The sequence below is a fragment of the Myripristis murdjan genome, chromosome 5, assembly GCF_902150065.1.
Source record: "Myripristis murdjan chromosome 5, fMyrMur1.1, whole genome shotgun sequence".
NCBI classification, from domain to species: domain Eukaryota; kingdom Metazoa; phylum Chordata; class Actinopteri; order Holocentriformes; family Holocentridae; genus Myripristis; species Myripristis murdjan.
Genome location: NC_043984.1, coordinates 30,498,836 through 30,516,371, shown reverse-complemented (window position 1 = coordinate 30,516,371; position 17,536 = coordinate 30,498,836). Strand labels below are relative to the sequence as shown.

The following is a 17,536-nucleotide window of genomic DNA, read 5'->3' as shown; positions in this document are numbered from 1 at the left end:
GTTACACAGCCTGGAGAAAGCCAATCTCTCCCGGCAATCTGGCCGCGGAGAAAAAGCAGAGAGCGCACCGTTCAAAAATAAACCCACTTGTTTCGGAGAGGAGCAGCGCTGCCTCGCCGATGCAACGCGGCATTGGAATTCCCATCTTGAACGATGAATAATTAACAACAGATGAACCACACAGCAGCTCTGGACACAAGCACACCGCTGGTAAATACTGGATACGGGCGGTTGTTTAGCGAATTAAGCCCAGGAAAAACAGCGAGCGATTTGAATTGTTTGTTTGTTTATTCGGTGCTTAAGTGACTTCAGCACCTTGTTAAAGTGGCCTGCCGGCGGACTTTCGACGGCGAGGCCTGTCACACAAGCCTCTCGAGGGGATTAGGTGAGCATTCGCCGCAGTTGTGCTGAAAACCGGCCCTTTGTGCAGCCGTTTAAGACACTTGTTGATGCGTGGCATGGCTTTGAGTTTCCTTAAAATACTCCTGTAAACATCGGGCTTACGCGCAGCAACAAAACCATGACCTTAAAGAGTGCTTTCAAAGGCTATTCCCCTGCCTTACTACTGCATGTAAACATAGTAATTGTACTGGGGAGACTCCCACTGCCAGCTGAATGCAATTTATTTCCACATCATCCGCCGAGAAATCAGCTGCACTGTGATAAGAATTATCACAACAATACTGATGACATTTCCCAATGATAATACTAATAATACTAATATTAGCAGTGCCACTACAAATACTTATTTATATAACTAATACTACTAACATTTTTACCACTAATACTAATGCTTCCAGTATTTCTATTACTATTACTACTACAAATAGTACTACTTCTATCATTACTGTTACCCCTCCTATTACCATAAATACTATTACTACTACAAATAGTACTACTTTTATCATTACTGTCACCCCTCCTATTACCATAAATACTATTACTACTACAAATAGTGCTACTTCTACCATTACTGTTATCACTCCTACTATCATTTATACTGTTACTACTACAAATAGTACTACTTCTATCATTACTGTTACCCTTCATACTACCATTAATACTATTACTACTACAGATAGTACTACTTCTACCATTACTGTTATCACTCCTACTACCATTAATACTGTTACTACTACAAATAGTACTATTTCTACCATTACTTTTACCCCTCCTACTACCATTAATACTGTTACTACTACAAATAGTACTACTTCTACCTTTACTGTTATCACCCCTACTACCATTAATACTGTTACTACTACAAATAGTGCTACTTCTATCATTACTGTTACCACTCCTACTACCATTACTACTATTACTACTACTAATGCAATGACTACTATTTCTACCACTAATAGTATTACTTCTGTTACTTCTAGTACAATAACTGCTGTTACTAGCTTTAATCACAAGGACAATAATGTCACAAATCTATTTATTTTAGGAAAAGAATAAAATACAATCCACAATGTCCTGCCTTCCAGCTGATCTGTTTCTCGTGAACACTGCCTGCTAAAAATAACCGGTAAAAATATGCTAACAGATGTTTGCATTTGTGTGTTGCAGAGCAAACGATGTCGCATCTGTTGTTTGGCTTCTCTGTTTATAGAGATCTATCACGAAGTGCAAATCATAGGTGTTTATGTCAGGAGGCCTTCATCCAATGAAGGAGTGGACGGAAAACACCTCACTCACTCATTTTCTTTTTTCGCAGGGCAGTGAGAGTTCAAAGTGTTCTCAAGCTTTGTTAAAACTCTCAGGCAAATGTATTTACCGAGTGCGGCGACATGTTTGACCCAGTGTTTGGAGCAGAAAATGCTCATCTACAAACAGTTATTAAGGAAACACGGGGCTATTGCCAGCATGACAAATATGCTCACGCTGATTAATTAGACGGAAAATAGAAAACGGCAATTAAAATTCAGAAACCTCTGTTAAGATGTCAGTGTTTTGTAGCTGTAAAATTGTCCATGTGTCACGAGCTAGAATCCAGAAGTCTTCATCCTTGATCTTGCTGCATTTCTTTTAAAATGCATGCATACTTCAGAAGTTATACAAATACAAACCAATCCTCTGGCATATGCACATCGACCGCATGCCTCCATTTATTTGAATATGTCTTTAAGTATTAAAATACTGTAAAATCAAATCAAGTCAAATGTTTAAGCATCTCTTTCTGGGCCTTTGCTCGCCATGGCTGCCACTGATACTGGAGCCGAGCGTCGAGCGCACAGAGCAGCCTTTCCACAGCGACCTCGATCATGCTCATATTAATAAAACGGTTATTTGGGTGGGCTCTAGCTTCAGTCATGACAGTCGTTTCCTTGACAGGCGTCAAAAATTAAGGATGAAGTGTTGTTTTCCAGTTCAGGTTTTCAGGCCTGCCAGAGGTTAAGGAAACATGCCACCATAAAACAGTGCCTCTGTGTTTGTCTTGAGCCCGGCGAGCGTTTACTTGCACTTCTCAAGCTGTCGGACACTCAGTTTTTTTTTTTTTTTTGCTCTGAGGCCACGTGTTTCATTTGACAACAGTTTTTAAGTTTTAGCTTCCTCTCACCTCCATGCTGCAGGATCTTTAAGCCCTCAGATAAAAAATTTGCATGCAACAGTCAAACCACGTACCACATTCACCCTTTAATGCACTTTTGGGGCAGCAATGCAGTTTAAAGAGGCCGTCCTATAACCGGAAACTCTGGTTTAAACCCTGCAAACAAAACGTGCTTTGTCAAAGAGTCAAAGACACCGAACCCTCATCGGTTCACGCGAGATAATAAAACAGTTAAAATGTTAATGTAATTATCACATCACATATGCTGGAAGGCACAGCTCCAGCAACTTTTCAACTTGAATGTGATATTTAAGGAGATGAACCAGCACACACAGGAAAAAGCATGCATGTTTCTGTGATGGCAGAAGCTAAGACTTCCCCATCGAAACACCGGGAGTGCAGCTCCTGTTGGCTGACAGAGCAGTTAATCCACGCAGAAGGGAACAGCTCCAAACAACTCCAGAAAAACACAAGCCTCCAAGCCGGCGAGTTTTCATCACCAGCACAAAAACACGGAACCTAAGACTCTTTGTGAGGAGGATTGCTCAGGGGCCGGCACACAGTTGCAGCTCTCTAGCTTTACCAATCTGTTGGCAGAGGAATCACCGCGCATTATTACTAATGACAGCCCTGAACACCGAAGAATGGCCTGAATAAAAGGCAGCGTGCAGCAGAGCAATGGAAAAAAAAAAAAAAAAAAACGTCTTCAGCAACAGTAATGCTTGCATCACCGAGCGGCCACACAAAGGCAAAGCTTAACCTGACATTCCTGTGTAATTAAGACATCTCTCACATGGCACGTTTCACTTGACCACTTGGGACGCCTGTACGGGACCGGAGGGTTTTCAAAGCAACGGAGGGGCTGGCGATTCACATCTGTGATCACTAAGCGAGTGCACCATGGCCATGAATGCAGTTAGACTCTAACACTCTGCAGGCATTGTTTTTAATGCACTGACGTTTAAATTGTGATCCCACTTGCCCTTTGGAGGGGACCGACTGCGCCAGTGGAGCTGACACAGAAATGAGAAATGTGGAGATAAAAAAAAAAAAAAAAAGAAAGAAAAAGTCATAGCATGGCACAAAGAGCAAAACCAAGATACATCAACAGGCTGTGTGGTGCATTTCTCTACATTATCTGCATTTCCACCCTTTCTATTTCAAGGCACTGACTCTGAAGTGATACTGTGTGATAGAAAATTAATTATTAAATTATATATAGATTTTAAACAAATATTGCCATACAACAGGGACAAGTATCTACACAAATGCATGGATTAAGCTGAAAAATACAATGTTTGATATTTCAGTTAAATTATTACAATAACTACAGGCTAAACTATATAGATGTTAAAACATGCATGGTAAATATGACTACATATTTAAGTTATTGTTGTTGTTTTCTTAACTTTTAGCGTCTTGTTGCCTGCATTTTTTATTTAATCCCTCAAATAGAAAACGATTTGCGATCGCTGCACCATTTTGCATGGATTGGATCAAAATGTCACACTTTCATCTGTGTAAATTTGCTTTCATGTTGTGTGTGTGTGTGTGTGTGTGTGTGTGTGTGAGTGTGAAAATTATCCTAGGAGGGCAAATTAAGCGATTGTCTCATTTACTGATGTTGAAACACTTCAAGTCTTGTGTTAACAATTAGCCAACAATAACAACTCACTCTGATGCTAACCAGGGTGGAAACAGGGTCGTGGCCTCTAACAGCCACGTGACTCGGCGCTAACAGATACCACTCACACACACACTCGATCAGGAACACAAATAAATACATTAAAAAACAGGAAAAAAGCATCTGTGTGGTGAAATTCAAATTCCCATGAAGATCAAAAGAAGCGCTTCATTTTCAGGAAATTAATTGCATCCAGATGTGATATTAAGCCGGGACTAAAATGACTCATTTATGGAAGCGGCTGCCACGTAGATATTAATGTAATCACAATTTTCATTTTGTGTTGTATGACGATTTCAGATGTGTCATATCTGCTAATTTCATATAATAACGCATAATATAATCACTGATTTTCATCATTTTCATCCATCTTTTTCCAATTTTACAGGCCAGGGCTTCTTCTTTTACCCTCATTGTTTATCCTGTTGTATCAGGCTGAAGAAATATGAATATAGTTGACATGAAAAAAACACTTTCTAGTCAAGACTTTTGAATTAAAGTGGCAATAGAGAGCTTGTTAAAAAGTGAAAATGTGCATCAAAGTAAAGCAGAATAGTGCAATCTGCCATCACTGTCTTGATTTACCATGATGACATGAAATGGGTTCATAAAATAAAAGCTGGCTCTATAGATGGGCTGTATTTTTGAACTCCATCTAGTGGTGCAGAGCTGCTGTTGCTAGAGATTTTTTTTTCTTTCTTTTTTGGCAATCTCCTGTTAGAGATGAGCTAATAACGATAGATTTATGGCTCAAATCTCCTGATGCAGGTACAAAAATAACACCTGTCTCGGTTGGTCCTGTGTGCATTTAGGTGTGTGTGATATTTAAACTGTCATGGAAATCACACCTGCTCAGGGCATCCTGGGTAAAAAGGGTGCAACTGTTTGAGAGCGCCCCCTTTTTTTTTTTTTTTTTTTTTTGCGTAAATACTGTTTTAATGGTGTTGACTTTGGCTTGCCTTTAATTAACGAGCTCGCCGAGCTGCAGCGCGGTTGTTTCGCTGGTGTTTGGCCTCCGACGTGCCAAAGCTCTGGGGTGAGATCCCAAACTCTGACGCTCAAGACCTCGAGCTCGGCTAAACCGGGAGAAATCAGGATTTGAACCCTGATTTGAACCCACCCGCCCCACATACACACACACACACACGCACGCACACACAGCTCCAGCCTCCTCCTCTGAGCCGCGAGGCCGAGGACCGCTACGCATCTGTCTCACTGCGGTAGATAAATAGAGGAATACATTACAAAATGTCGCTTTTTTTCCACAGTAACTGTATTGCAAAAGTAAACAAGGCTGACAATCATATCATCATTCAACAACAATATGTTTGTTCCTCTGAATTTTGCCATTTCTCGATGTCTTAAAAAAAAAAAAAAAAAAAAAAAAAAAGAGTGAGTCATCACCTCAAACAGAATTGTCTAAATACAGAAAAATATAGATTCAGGTCAAAAAGGATTGTAAATACCTACTAGTACTGTAAATAACAGTAAGGGAAGACAGCTACAACAGGTATCATTCACTGTCCTGGCACAGTGGATGCATTTAATAGGTCGGACATACAAAAATAAACCACAACAAAGCAACACACATTTTTGTACAAATAAAAACCTGAAAATGTCCCACTGACAAAGTTTGATCGGAGCGCATCTCAGTTCCAAGAGGTGGACGCATGATTTACACCTGTGACTAAAACACTGCTATTGAGTATAGCACATTAAACTGTGTTAAAATGTACATATATGTTCTGACCAAAAGAAAACGGCATGATGGAGGCTTCAATGTAGCTGCTTTAGTAGTAATATTAACAATAATAATAATAATAATAATAATAATAATAATATGTAACATCTTAAATGCTGACCATGATAACATTTGACGAGTGAGGACAGGATGAATATAAAAAAAAAAAAAAATGTTTTTCTAACACAGACTTCTAGAGTGTAAAAATTGATGCCCCCCACACACACCAAAAAAAAAAAAAAAAAAAAAAATTATAAAAATAAAATAATAATTAAAAAAAAAAACGAAAATTTTTAGTTTGCTAGGGGTAATTTCACAAGTTGATGAAATATTCAAAACCAAAAAACTCTTAAGAATTGTACAAGTATAAAAAGCTACAAACATTAATAAATTACATCACTGACACATAAACACTTCACAAGGTGCTAGTAAAATAATTCTGAAACCCTTCAGGATACTAGAACTTGAACAAGAGGCTGGTCATAGAAACTTTGTTATGTGTGTACTTTTTTTTTGTTTTTTTTTTTTGTTTTTTTTTTTTACATTTTATTTATTTATTTATTTTTTTCATTTTTATTGGTTTTTTCTACCTTTTATATAATTTTTCCTCAAAGCTTCGTCTCTTGTTCAAACAGAATCACAATACAGTTAGCTTTGTGTATGTAAGGCCATATGACGATAAATGTATTTTTTTTTCTTCAGTTGGTTTCCAGGCAACACCTTAAGTCTAACTACAACAACAACAAAAAAAAAAGAAAGAAAGAAAAGAAAGGTTAAAAATGAAACTCTGCTGTTTTTAAAAACAAAAGAAAACAAACAAAAAAAAAGTCTGAAAGTTTAAAGGTTAGGACTATATATTCATATATATTTTTTTTAATATATATATTTATATAATTTTTTGTTCATAATTAGCAAAACTGGTAAAAATGTAGAATTAAGCCTTAAGGGAAAAGGATACAAAAAGTAGTAATTTAAAAGGCTATGTACAAGCTACATTCTATATACTGTGTACTGTGTGAAGCGGTAAAAACGCAGAGATCAGTCTAGGTTCTCGGTGCTGCCTGTGAAAGCAAAAGAAGAGAGAAAGTATCCCCATGTAACCGCAGACCTGACATGGATGAGGCTTATCATTGGCCGCTGGGTCCCACTTAGTGTTACCGCCTCAGAAATCCGACGCTCTCCATGTCAAAACACACAAAAACTCCAATCACTGACTGCCATCTGTCCATACCGCCTGCAAATGTTTCTAATAAAAGACAAAAAAAAAAACTATTTGGTGAGGCAACATTCAGCTATAATTATGCCAAATGTCCCATTTACTGATACATTTGTATATATGTGATTACACTGGATTAGACAAAGACTGCATAAAATGTTGTACTGCAAAAAAAAATATTTCTCAACACGGCGCCCGGATTGCTGTTTCCATTTCATACACATCAGCTCACTTTGTGCTTTACAGTTGTTTAATAAGTTCCATTTGTGGCGTTCGGTTCCTATAAATATCACCACTGATAGTGCTTTGCAGAAATAAGTGTAATAATAATAATTATATATATATAAAAAAAAAGTAACAGATAAATGCTTGAATTAACTTCAGTCAAAGCCGTGGTCTGCGATATTATGGAGAGTGCTGGCTCAGAAGGGAGGAGGAATCCGCACGAAAACGCTGAAAGTTTTCCATCTCAACTCGAAATCGTCATCATCGACGTGGCAATGATAAGCTGCATCCATAGAGTAAGAATTATCTGTAAAATCCCCAGACCCTGACCCAAGCGCACATGCAACTGAATACATGCAAGGGATACTTTCAGAAATCTTGGAATGACTGCAATGTACTTCTACTTCATGTTTTTTAGCAACCCCTGATAAACTGACAGCTGTAGTAAAATGAGACATGTTCTCTTAAAAAATATTTATAGTAGGTTCTGTACACTTTAATATCTGAAAGTTATAAAGTATAAGTAGAGGCAAAAACCTATTTGAGTGATGTTCTTCTTAGAAATTGAAAAATGCATGATTTGCTTCTTCTCCCGTCTCATTTCAGTTTTTCTTTTGTTTGTTTTTTTTTGTATTTTTTTTCTCCTTTAATTTCTTCCGTTGTTGGCTTTCATCAGTGACGAGGGGTGAGATCGGGATAGGACCCAGCTCATGAAATCCCAGTCCTACAACAGTCTGCTGCATGCTACAGAAGGAGCTTTCCATTTCGATGGATCTTTAAAATCTTTCCGAGTCTCTGTTTGGCCGTTGCCATGCCTTTCTTTAGCCGCTTCGCTGTGAAAACAACAAGAGGAGACAAGAGATAAGACGCATGGAAACCTGGTGCTTCAACTTGCTTGGTTAAACGGGCAACAAGTGCAAATTTTACCGCCCCATAGCACAAAACGGCCATAAGACATCTGCAGGGGGCTGATGGGGTTGTTATGACTAAATAATTACTCGGGCTGGTGCTGAGATTTATGGCTTTCACAGCTAAAGACTCGTGTAGGAGGAGACACGCTGTATCAGTGCTGAAATTCAAGGACGATAAACTTCAGCGAATACTTAACACCCCTTTCTGTATGATGTGCTTCTTTATGTTGAAATAGTTAACAGCAGCGAAATGGCATCCACTTTACCAGGTAAATAAAAGGAGCCTAACATCTAATGGATGAAATATAAATCTTATTACAATTTTAACTACAAAACTCGTTAAAAAATACATGACAAAAGTATGAATTAATGCATTTATTGAATTGGTGAAAGGTGGATGCATGCAACAAGGTTTGAACTACCCTGAACTCCCATTTTGGTAATTCAACACACATTTAGGCTGAAAATCCTACATAATATGGGCTGGGCGATGTACTGATATCAATATCTTGATAGGAGACTAGATATATGGGATTTTGGATATCGTGATGTGGCATTAGTGTCATCTTTTCCTGGTCTTAAAGGCTGCATGCATTACAGTAATTATTACACTATTCAAGCTGTTTGACTGTTTGTCTCTACCCACATTTCTCATGATTGTCTATCAAAAACCTCTTGTGAAATATCTTATGAATCCCTACAATATCATCTCAATATTGATATCATGGCAGTCGGTCAAAGACATCCTGATATTTGATTTGAGTGACTCATGATGAACGAAGGAAGACGCTGCCAATGAAACGCCTGTCCACTTCAGAGGGTACGAGCAGGGGGAGGGAATATTAATTTGTCGACATCATCATCATCACACTACACTGATAAAACTCACCTTTGGCATCTGCTGATCCTCCGCGATCCCCTTTTGCCGTGCTGCTGTTGTTGGTGCTCGTGGCGTTGGTGCTGTTGTTGGGCGAAGACGTGGACGGTCGCCGCTGGGTGAGGAAAACTCCCGGCGCCATGGGCTGCGGCCCCCCCGGCGACTTGCCTGTTCCAGTGTTGTACTCGTGGTCTGTCAGGTTGCCGTCTTGGGAGTCCAGATTGTGCTCTGGCGAGCTACTGTCCTGAGAGATTTTCGGGGGCTCCTCAATCACTATTGCCTTCTTTTTGGTGCTTTTCTTCTTCTTCTTGGTTTTCTGCTGCTCCTCCTATCCAACACGTGCGAGAACATTTTTCAGTCATGTGATGCGCGTTAATTAGTCATGTTTTGATTACTGTTGTCCTGATAAAGTCGACATACCTGATGGGAAAGCTTGGCTGCAGCAGCGGCCAATCCCGTCTCTATGGAGGCCACTCGGGCCCCGTCTCTCGCCGGCCTCTCCTGTCGAGGAACCGAGGGTCCAACACGGGCTGTGACGAGGTGGGTGAGAGGATTTAGAAGATGTTAACACACAATTAAATCATAACACTATGAAATTTATCACAGGATGTTTGCTGTTTACCTGTTGGGCTGTATGGAGTGTCATCAGAGCTTTTCCTTTTTTTCGATCTGGATTTGAAAACAGGATTATCCTCTTCAGACTCCAGCGAAGGGTAAACTAAAATCAACAGATCACTTGTTAAACAAAAAATGAGAACATGACAGACAACCCCACATCATGCATTAGTCATTTTTACTTAGATTATTACCCCCCAGATAATATTATTCAATCTATGATGCATTCTGTGCACTTTTTCCTGTTTCCCTGCACATAAAATGGTGGACGTTTCCAGTGACAACGTGCAGGACAGCTGTGAGACAGCTGCTGGCTGCCCTCTTCTTCTGCCTGCTTGTATCAAGTCCTGTTGAACACATCAATTTAAATGTGGGTATTTTAATTGCTGATAATTGGATGATCAAGCCCAAAAATGGCCTGTTTACAAAAGAAGAAAAGACTGCCAGTCTATGACAAAATGTTCGCGCTAACACAAGGATTTAAGCAAGAATGTTCGTGCCATGAAAAACTAATTAGGCACACAGTCCAAAAAGCACGTAAAATAACAATTCTGAACTCGTGTTAATGGGTTATTAACAAGCTGGGAGGGTCAAAACAGTTGTTTTTGGACCGGGTTCACAAAACGAAAATCGCAAGTTAAAAAAAACAAAAAAGGAAAATTGGAGCAACACAAAAGAGCGGATTAGGAGAGAACATACAAAAAATAAACATAAACTCTACCATCCAGTTCTAATGAAAACTTCCTGGCTGAATTAAGACGTAAGAGCCCACATGTTGATACAGCAGAGGTCAATCTGTTTCTAACGGCACCTGTTAGCAGCAGGGAGGAGCAGGCATGGCAGAAAATTATTTTCTCATTGGCTTCGTCAAGAAACAGCCTGACCCGGTTTGACTTTCATCTGTCATGATGAGAAACTGAAACAAATGAGATGCTTTTTTTTTTTTTTTGGCGCTCACCATAGTCGGAGTCCTTGAAACACGCATCCATGTGATCCTGGTCGTCGTCGTAATCCATGCTGTCAATACTGCTGCTTTTCCTGGGTTTCTTCGGGACGCGTTTCGTGGGCCGCTTGCTGTTGTTGTTGCTGCTGCTGCCGCCGCCGCCTCCCCCTCCGCCGCCGCCGCCACCCTTCTTGCTGGTCTGCGTGCTGTGCGAGTTGTTCTTCGACTGGCTATTGTTTTTGGATTGGCTGTTGCTCCAGGGCTGCTGCAAGCTGTCTGAAGACGACAGGTTGGCCATGGACAGCATGCCCTGAATGGCCTCCTGTGTGCTGGGGGATGCAGGTGGCTGACTGTAAGTACGTCAATAAGAAATACACAACACACAGCCATTACACAGCAGTCAACAGGCTGGCGGGGATGAAGAGTCATTGAGAGTATCTGAGCAAGTTTTGAATAGGGTTCCCCCTCTACCGTGTGTCAAATGTAATGCTCTAAAATGTTGAATTTCCATTTTTTTTGTTTGTTTGTTTTCCTCCTCTATCCAAATTTTTAACACCCGTCAGATTCAAATGTCTGATTAAAGTTTATTCTTTTGTTTTATTCTGCGAGGGAAGTCTGACAAAATTCCCTGATGTTCCATCTTTGTCCAACAAATTTATGAAATTCCCTGACTTTCCCTGTTTGTAATAGCCTTTTCCAAAATCCCATCATTTTCCAGGAACCCCATGACCCGTGGGAACCTTGTTTGAGGATAGATGTACAGCTGACCAGTTGCATTATTAGTCATTATTATGTCTTCTGGCACCTGGAAAATATTAAAACTACCCCATAATATGCTGCACATGATCAGTACGGTCAAATCTACGTATCCTCCATGGACCTGCGGTTACTTTAAGAAGCAGCTACAAAAATAAATTCAGACGGTCGAGATTGCCACCAATTAAGCCATTAACCGGTGAGTTATAACAATGAGCAACGTAACTATTAAATGTGGTCATAATTAGCTATGGTCATTTCATTCCCCACAGTCATTTTCCCCTTTTCATAGAAGGAAAATAATTTGAGAAATTAACATATTTCAGCCGATGTTTTCTTTCTTTCTTTCATTGCTCATTTGTAGCTTTCAGTGTGGTGGAAATAGACCATCAAGAGCCGAACAAAACAGCAAACAGCAAGAGGCAAGTGAAGAGCCTCGAGCCAATCGGCGCTTGACAAATTAACGACGGATGAAGCAAACACTGACTTGACACGTAAACTGCTGACAGAATCTGTGTAAATTGTTGCTCAAATCTCGAGTCGATTTCTTCGGCTCAGGGATATAGCGAGCAGGTTATGAAACTCTTGCTTTTTCATCCAATTATATCAGTCACTGAGTGAGCCATTTGTTTGTCAGTGGCTTGCTCCATTAAGGAGAGTAAGACGGTCCGGTGGGAGCAATTTGGCGCATAATGCAGCTCATAGACTTGAACGCCGCTCTGTGATACTCCGCTCCCAGTGTGTTTAGATGAGCGAGTTCCCACTGACGTTGAGGGAAATGAAGTGAAGGAGCTCTTTGTGCAGGAAAATAATGACATCAAGGTGGATGACTCTACCTGTTGGCGCTGTAGTCGATCCCACCCACTTGCTTGCTGGCCTGTAGCAGGTCGAGAATCCCAGCGGCGCTGCCACCCTTCTTCTTGACCTTCGAGTTGCGACCTTTGACCTCAGGTTTGGCCTCCGTGTCTATGTGTAGAGACTCTTCATCTGAGGAGTCGACGCTCTGGGTTCGGAGGAAGCGAGCAGAGCGTTAGCAGACACAACAAACACAAACAACAGAGAGAAATATGGCATCGCTTAATGTGAGGTATGCACTCCATTTCCTTTCATTTTCAGGATTTGAGCTGTTTTGGACATGCAACTCCCATTCATTTTTATTTTCTAATTGCTGTTTTCCTGCTGTTTTGCGTTTGCGGTCCTAATGACATCTCTGATACCCATTAGCCAATTGTTATCAGAAGTCCGGCTTGATTGAGAGCGGGGTCTGAACTCGCTCAAAATAGTCATGAGTAGTTATTAATAATATGGCTCCCAGTGACCTCCCAGTTAGTGCGCATAAGAGCATCTGGCGTAAGTCTGTTTCTTGCTCTTACTTCATCGCACCACAGCTATTTCCCTAATCAGCGTGTGGTGGTCCACGGCTCAGGGAGCTTCTCCATTTGCTTCATCCTGAATGTATTTTTCAAAATCCCAGCATTATGGGAGCATTTGCAGCATGTTCTGGGCGCATGTGAAGTACATCATTGGTTTTTAAATGCATTTATATGAAAAGTATTAGCCCTCATGAGGGAATACTGCTGGCTGTTTTGGTCTAACATTTCATCAGCAATCAATCACTGCGCGGTCTTTTCGTAATGCAGTACAAAACGTGGTGTGTTCAGGGAAAAAAAAAAAAAAAACTGCACAAACACAGCAACAACATCTCATAAGCGGCTATCAAAGTGATGATGTGGAGTTTAAGGGGTTTGTGGAGGTGCATACCTTGGTCATCGAGGGTTGGAGCTTTGGTTTTTTGGCTGGCTGAATGGGTTCTCTGATGTTTGACAAAACTGGACAAAAATGAAGCAATCATTAAGTTCAATTGCATATTGTCTATCAGTCATTTTTCTTCAGTTGACAGTTTTAAAAAAAAAAGTCCTTTTTATGTGACAAGTGGTGAAAAAAAAGTCATTAGTGCAACGTGGCGCTGCTTTACTCACAGGACAAGTCTCGCTTAACGGCATTCTTTTTCCTCCTGATGGGGAACTCGTCTATCTTCAGCTCGCCCTCGTCTGAGACGTACTCGTACTCGTCTCTCACTGGCTTGGCTTTGTCCTCTTTTAGGTTTTGTAATGATCCAAAAACACTTGAGTTGGTCTGAGGTTTCAGTGTCTTGGAGCTGACAGGAAACCACAGGACAATAAGGGAGTGGTACAAGACCCATCCAGACACCCACACTGAAAAGTTCTTGAATTAGGTCTAATGGATATGGTGCTGATCGCCACATAGCTCTATAATCTCCGTAATACACCACATGAGAAGGTTAACACGCTCTCCTCTGGAAAGACCTTTCATGGAGCGTTTATACGGCGCTCATGAGAGATTCCATACGTACCCGAGCATTTTCTTGTGAGACATGGTAAAGCTGAACTTGTCTTTATTGCTTGACAGCAGCGTTCTGTCAAATTTGCACTCCTCCTCCATTTTCAGCAGGGAGTCTGGTTTACTATTCTGTGAAATTAGGAAGGGAATCATTAAATTTGAGTAAAAAAAAAAAAAGAAAGAAAGAAAGAAAAAACTCATATAAGTAAAGAGCTGAGTGCCATTTTACAACGCCAATTAAATTACGCTGTGTGAAATCTGGACTGAAAGGGTTGCAAAACAGCGTAATCAAATTTTTCACGTTAGTCAGTGTCTGTTATAGTTTTGGACTAATTTAAAGGCACATGATGATGAGATTTGAAGCTAAAATTAAAAACAATCTTGCATTATCTTATGTAGTTTTTTTTGCTGACATGCAGGTCTAATTGCTCCGCACACTGTACAAAGAGGAGCTGTGAACCTTTCCATGAATCGGCTGTGATCACAAGTGAAAATGTGGTCTCCAGTGACCTTGGTAAATATCTAACAGGGTATCCACGCCATCTGCAAATGTTTGGCCTGATGTGAAGGAGCACTTGGATCAAGATCCTTGGAGGGACTACAAACATTCCTGAGCAGTTTGGCATTGAATTTTCCATGAAACTAAAGTCCTCTAATGTCTTCCGTTCAGCAGAATTACACTTTCGCTCCAAAAAAGCTTTCCATGTTGTTCTGCAATAATGATACAACAAACTTTTTTTTAAAGACAAAAAAAAAAGAAAAAAGATGAGGGCATATGTAAATACTTAGATGGAATGCAGTGGATATGGACGTAGCGTAATTCCATTAGGTAAACTCTGGGAGGGCGAATGTTTCTCGAGCAGCCCTGATGAGCTGCAGGCCTGAAATGTGCGACTTAGGCCGCATCATTATTTTTGCTGATTGCTTTGAAGTGAAGTGTGCAAATCACTTTTGGATGATTGTGCATTTTTCTGTTAAGCTTCTCAGCGTGTAACCTTCACAACTGCTTGGATCTTCTTTCAAAAAAGGACATCGTGCTGGAGTTTATTTTAACTTTTAAATGATTGTTACACTGTTTACTTTGGCCTCACAGCCAAACATTTGTTTCAAATTCATGATAAAACCTCCTCGGCTGAAAAGATCTTACCTTATACTTCCATTTCGCCTCGGTCTTGTTTTTATTCTGTTCTCTGATTTCAAACTTCTCCATGTTGTTCTGCTTTGATATTTCCTTCTCTGACATACTCAGGACATTCTTAACAGCCTGAAAAATGTAAATAATTGACACAACATTATTACAGAAATAAATAAATCCACAATGCTAAGAGTCACTATGGGGCATTTTTCCCATTTTGCATCCACAGCTGAACTAGACCAACTCCTTGCTGCAGTGTGTGTGTGTATGTATGTATGAAAATGGTTGTTAAAAAACGACTTTTGTTGGAATTATGATAATTATTATTTGAAATCTAAAGATAGAATTGTTCCACATTTAAAACAGTGTGCCCTTTGAACCCTTTAAGCTCTGATTTTCCCTTCAATTTCCCTTTAAGAAGCTTCAAACTTAGAAAAAAACATTTTGTTTCCATATTGTACAACAGCACATACATATTCTGTATCTGCTGGTTCAAAGTCCTCATTGATGCTGCATCACATTAACACTGAGCAAAATATTCACACCAAGCCTCCATTGTCATGTACCATAACATCAAACAGGAAATATCTAGATGTCTTGTGTGTCATTTTAAACAATTTCACTGTAATTCAGCAGGACATATTTGGTATATTTGGCGATCTTGGGATCTTAACTAGAATTTAAAATAAAGTTCTGTGGGTTTGAAGAAAGCTCAGCTTCTCAGCAACGACAAACCCAGCCACCAAAGGAACCGGCAGGGTTGAAGTGGGTGTCATTTAAAAAAAAAAAAAAAAAAAAAAAAAGGCGGGGAATTGAGTGATACCTGACAGTCAAACTGCTGAAATAAGATGAGTTTGAAACTTTATGTTCTCTTTGGTGAGATAACGCGCATGTTGTTGACACTAACATTATGGTTTTGATCGTGGGACAGGACCACTCACCTTCCCTTTCTTCGGCTGGTCCATCTTACTCAAGATGTCCTTTGCATGGGACTCCAGCGCCGCAAAGCTGGATGGTTTGGGAGGCGGCGTGGGCTCTTTCACTTTCTTTCCCTTCTTCTTCCCTCCTTCCTTGACCTTCGGCACCTTCGGGGGCTTGGGGGCCTTGGGCATCTTTGGGGGCTTGGGTGGCTTGGGTGGTTTGGGGAGTTTGGATGCTTTCTTTCGGGCTGTTTTCTCTCTGCTGGGCGAGGGTACGTGGGCCGGGGAGACAGGCTCCTCAGGCTCGGAGTGGGTGGACGGTGGCTCCTCCACTGGCACCTTGATGCTGGGCTCACTTTTAATGGCTTTTGTGGCGTTCTGGATGAGGAAAGACGTACATTTGATGAGAACTTATTGTAATAATTTCAGCTGCATTATGCATGATTTTAATGTAAAAATGTACTTAACAGCCTATATCACTCTAACAGAGAAGAGCCCTCCTACACCATACAGGAGACCTATTTGTAAAAACTCTGGTGCTGGATTTGCTTACTGGCAAGAAAACATTCTGGCACAAAGGAAAGGATTAATCTAACCTTCATGGCACAATACAAAACATTTTCCTCTGTCAAGAAAAAACTCTCCACCACAATCAGGCACCAAGAGAAGACATTTATTTTATTGATGTCACATTACATCTTTTCTAAGAAATGAAGTCCTTTGAACTTCCAGCCTGCAAGGGGGTTCTCAGAAAAATGATAACAGTAATAGTTTCATTTCACTGTGATTAAATTCATTAGAATTTATTATAACACAAAAATGTCTGTGTCATTATATTTTAACATTATGTTTCAGTCTCACCACTGGATGTAATGTGACATAATGAAAGATAACTGGTGTCTGTGCAACATGAAAACGCTGGAAAACGCAGCTTTAAGACTGGTTGATGTAATTCCCTAAGGACAGACTACAGTGAACGAGTCATGAAGATAAAATGTTTATGCCAAAAGAGCAAAGACACACCTCTGAAATTCTGATCTCTTTGGCAAGATCCTTAATGAGCTGTGTTGGTTTCATGTTCTCTGGAAGCTCATCCTCATGTTCAAGAAGGGCCTGTTGGGGAAAAAAAAAACAAAAAAACAAAGCTCTTAACCCTCATCATAACATTACAGCTGGGCCAGTAGCACGAGAAATTCTCTCACATGAACATACCTGCTTTTTAGTCCACGCTCTGAATGCTCCATTAATGATTTTGGCACCGTGTACCAGGTAGGGAGCTGGCTGCTTATTTGCTTTATGTAAACCTGCAGCAACAGAGACGTAAATGTCATCAGCGACTGAGGCTGCCAAGAGGACGGTTGACTTGAAAAAATATTATTTGCACTGATAGAGCCAACAATTGTGAGAATGACAGCGAGCGCTCCAGCCTGTGGTATTCTCAAGAGACACAAATTGAAGTTTTCCCAACGAACAGTGAGCCGAAGACTAACTCTGTCAGCAGGTCGGCCTGGTGGTTTACCCAAACTGCCTCATAACCAATACCAGATCTGACCGCCAAAATGGCCGAGAGATCTGCTGAGGTGCCCCTGAGCAAGACGATA

The 17,536-nt window shown here is 40.4% G+C and overlaps 1 protein-coding gene across 2 annotated transcripts in view; it reads right to left on the bottom strand.

Moving 5' to 3' along the window:
* Positions 1-5,746: 5,746 nt before the first annotated feature.
* phf2 (PHD finger protein 2) overlaps positions 5,747-17,536 on the bottom strand; it is a 29,663-nt gene continuing 17,873 nt past the window's right edge. The window contains exons 10-22 of one of the 2 annotated variants that reach the window (XM_030051713.1): positions 17,148-17,239; positions 16,959-17,048; positions 15,957-16,313; positions 15,028-15,144; positions 13,894-14,009; positions 13,499-13,677; positions 13,281-13,348; positions 12,356-12,522; positions 10,779-11,113; positions 9,828-9,923; positions 9,626-9,735; positions 9,218-9,533; positions 5,747-8,250 (exon numbers count right to left, since the gene is read on the bottom strand). In XM_030051713.1, the coding sequence (XP_029907573.1) occupies positions 8,162-8,250; positions 9,218-9,533; positions 9,626-9,735; positions 9,828-9,923; positions 10,779-11,113; positions 12,356-12,522; positions 13,281-13,348; positions 13,499-13,677; positions 13,894-14,009; positions 15,028-15,144; positions 15,957-16,313; positions 16,959-17,048; positions 17,148-17,239 (2,132 nt within the window). In that variant the 3' untranslated portion in view covers positions 5,747-8,161. The remainder of the gene's footprint in view (positions 8,251-9,217; positions 9,534-9,625; positions 9,736-9,827; positions 9,924-10,778; positions 11,114-12,355; positions 12,523-13,280; positions 13,349-13,498; positions 13,678-13,893; positions 14,010-15,027; positions 15,145-15,956; positions 16,314-16,958; positions 17,049-17,147; positions 17,240-17,536) is intronic. The other variant, XM_030051714.1, reaches the window with a different exon arrangement.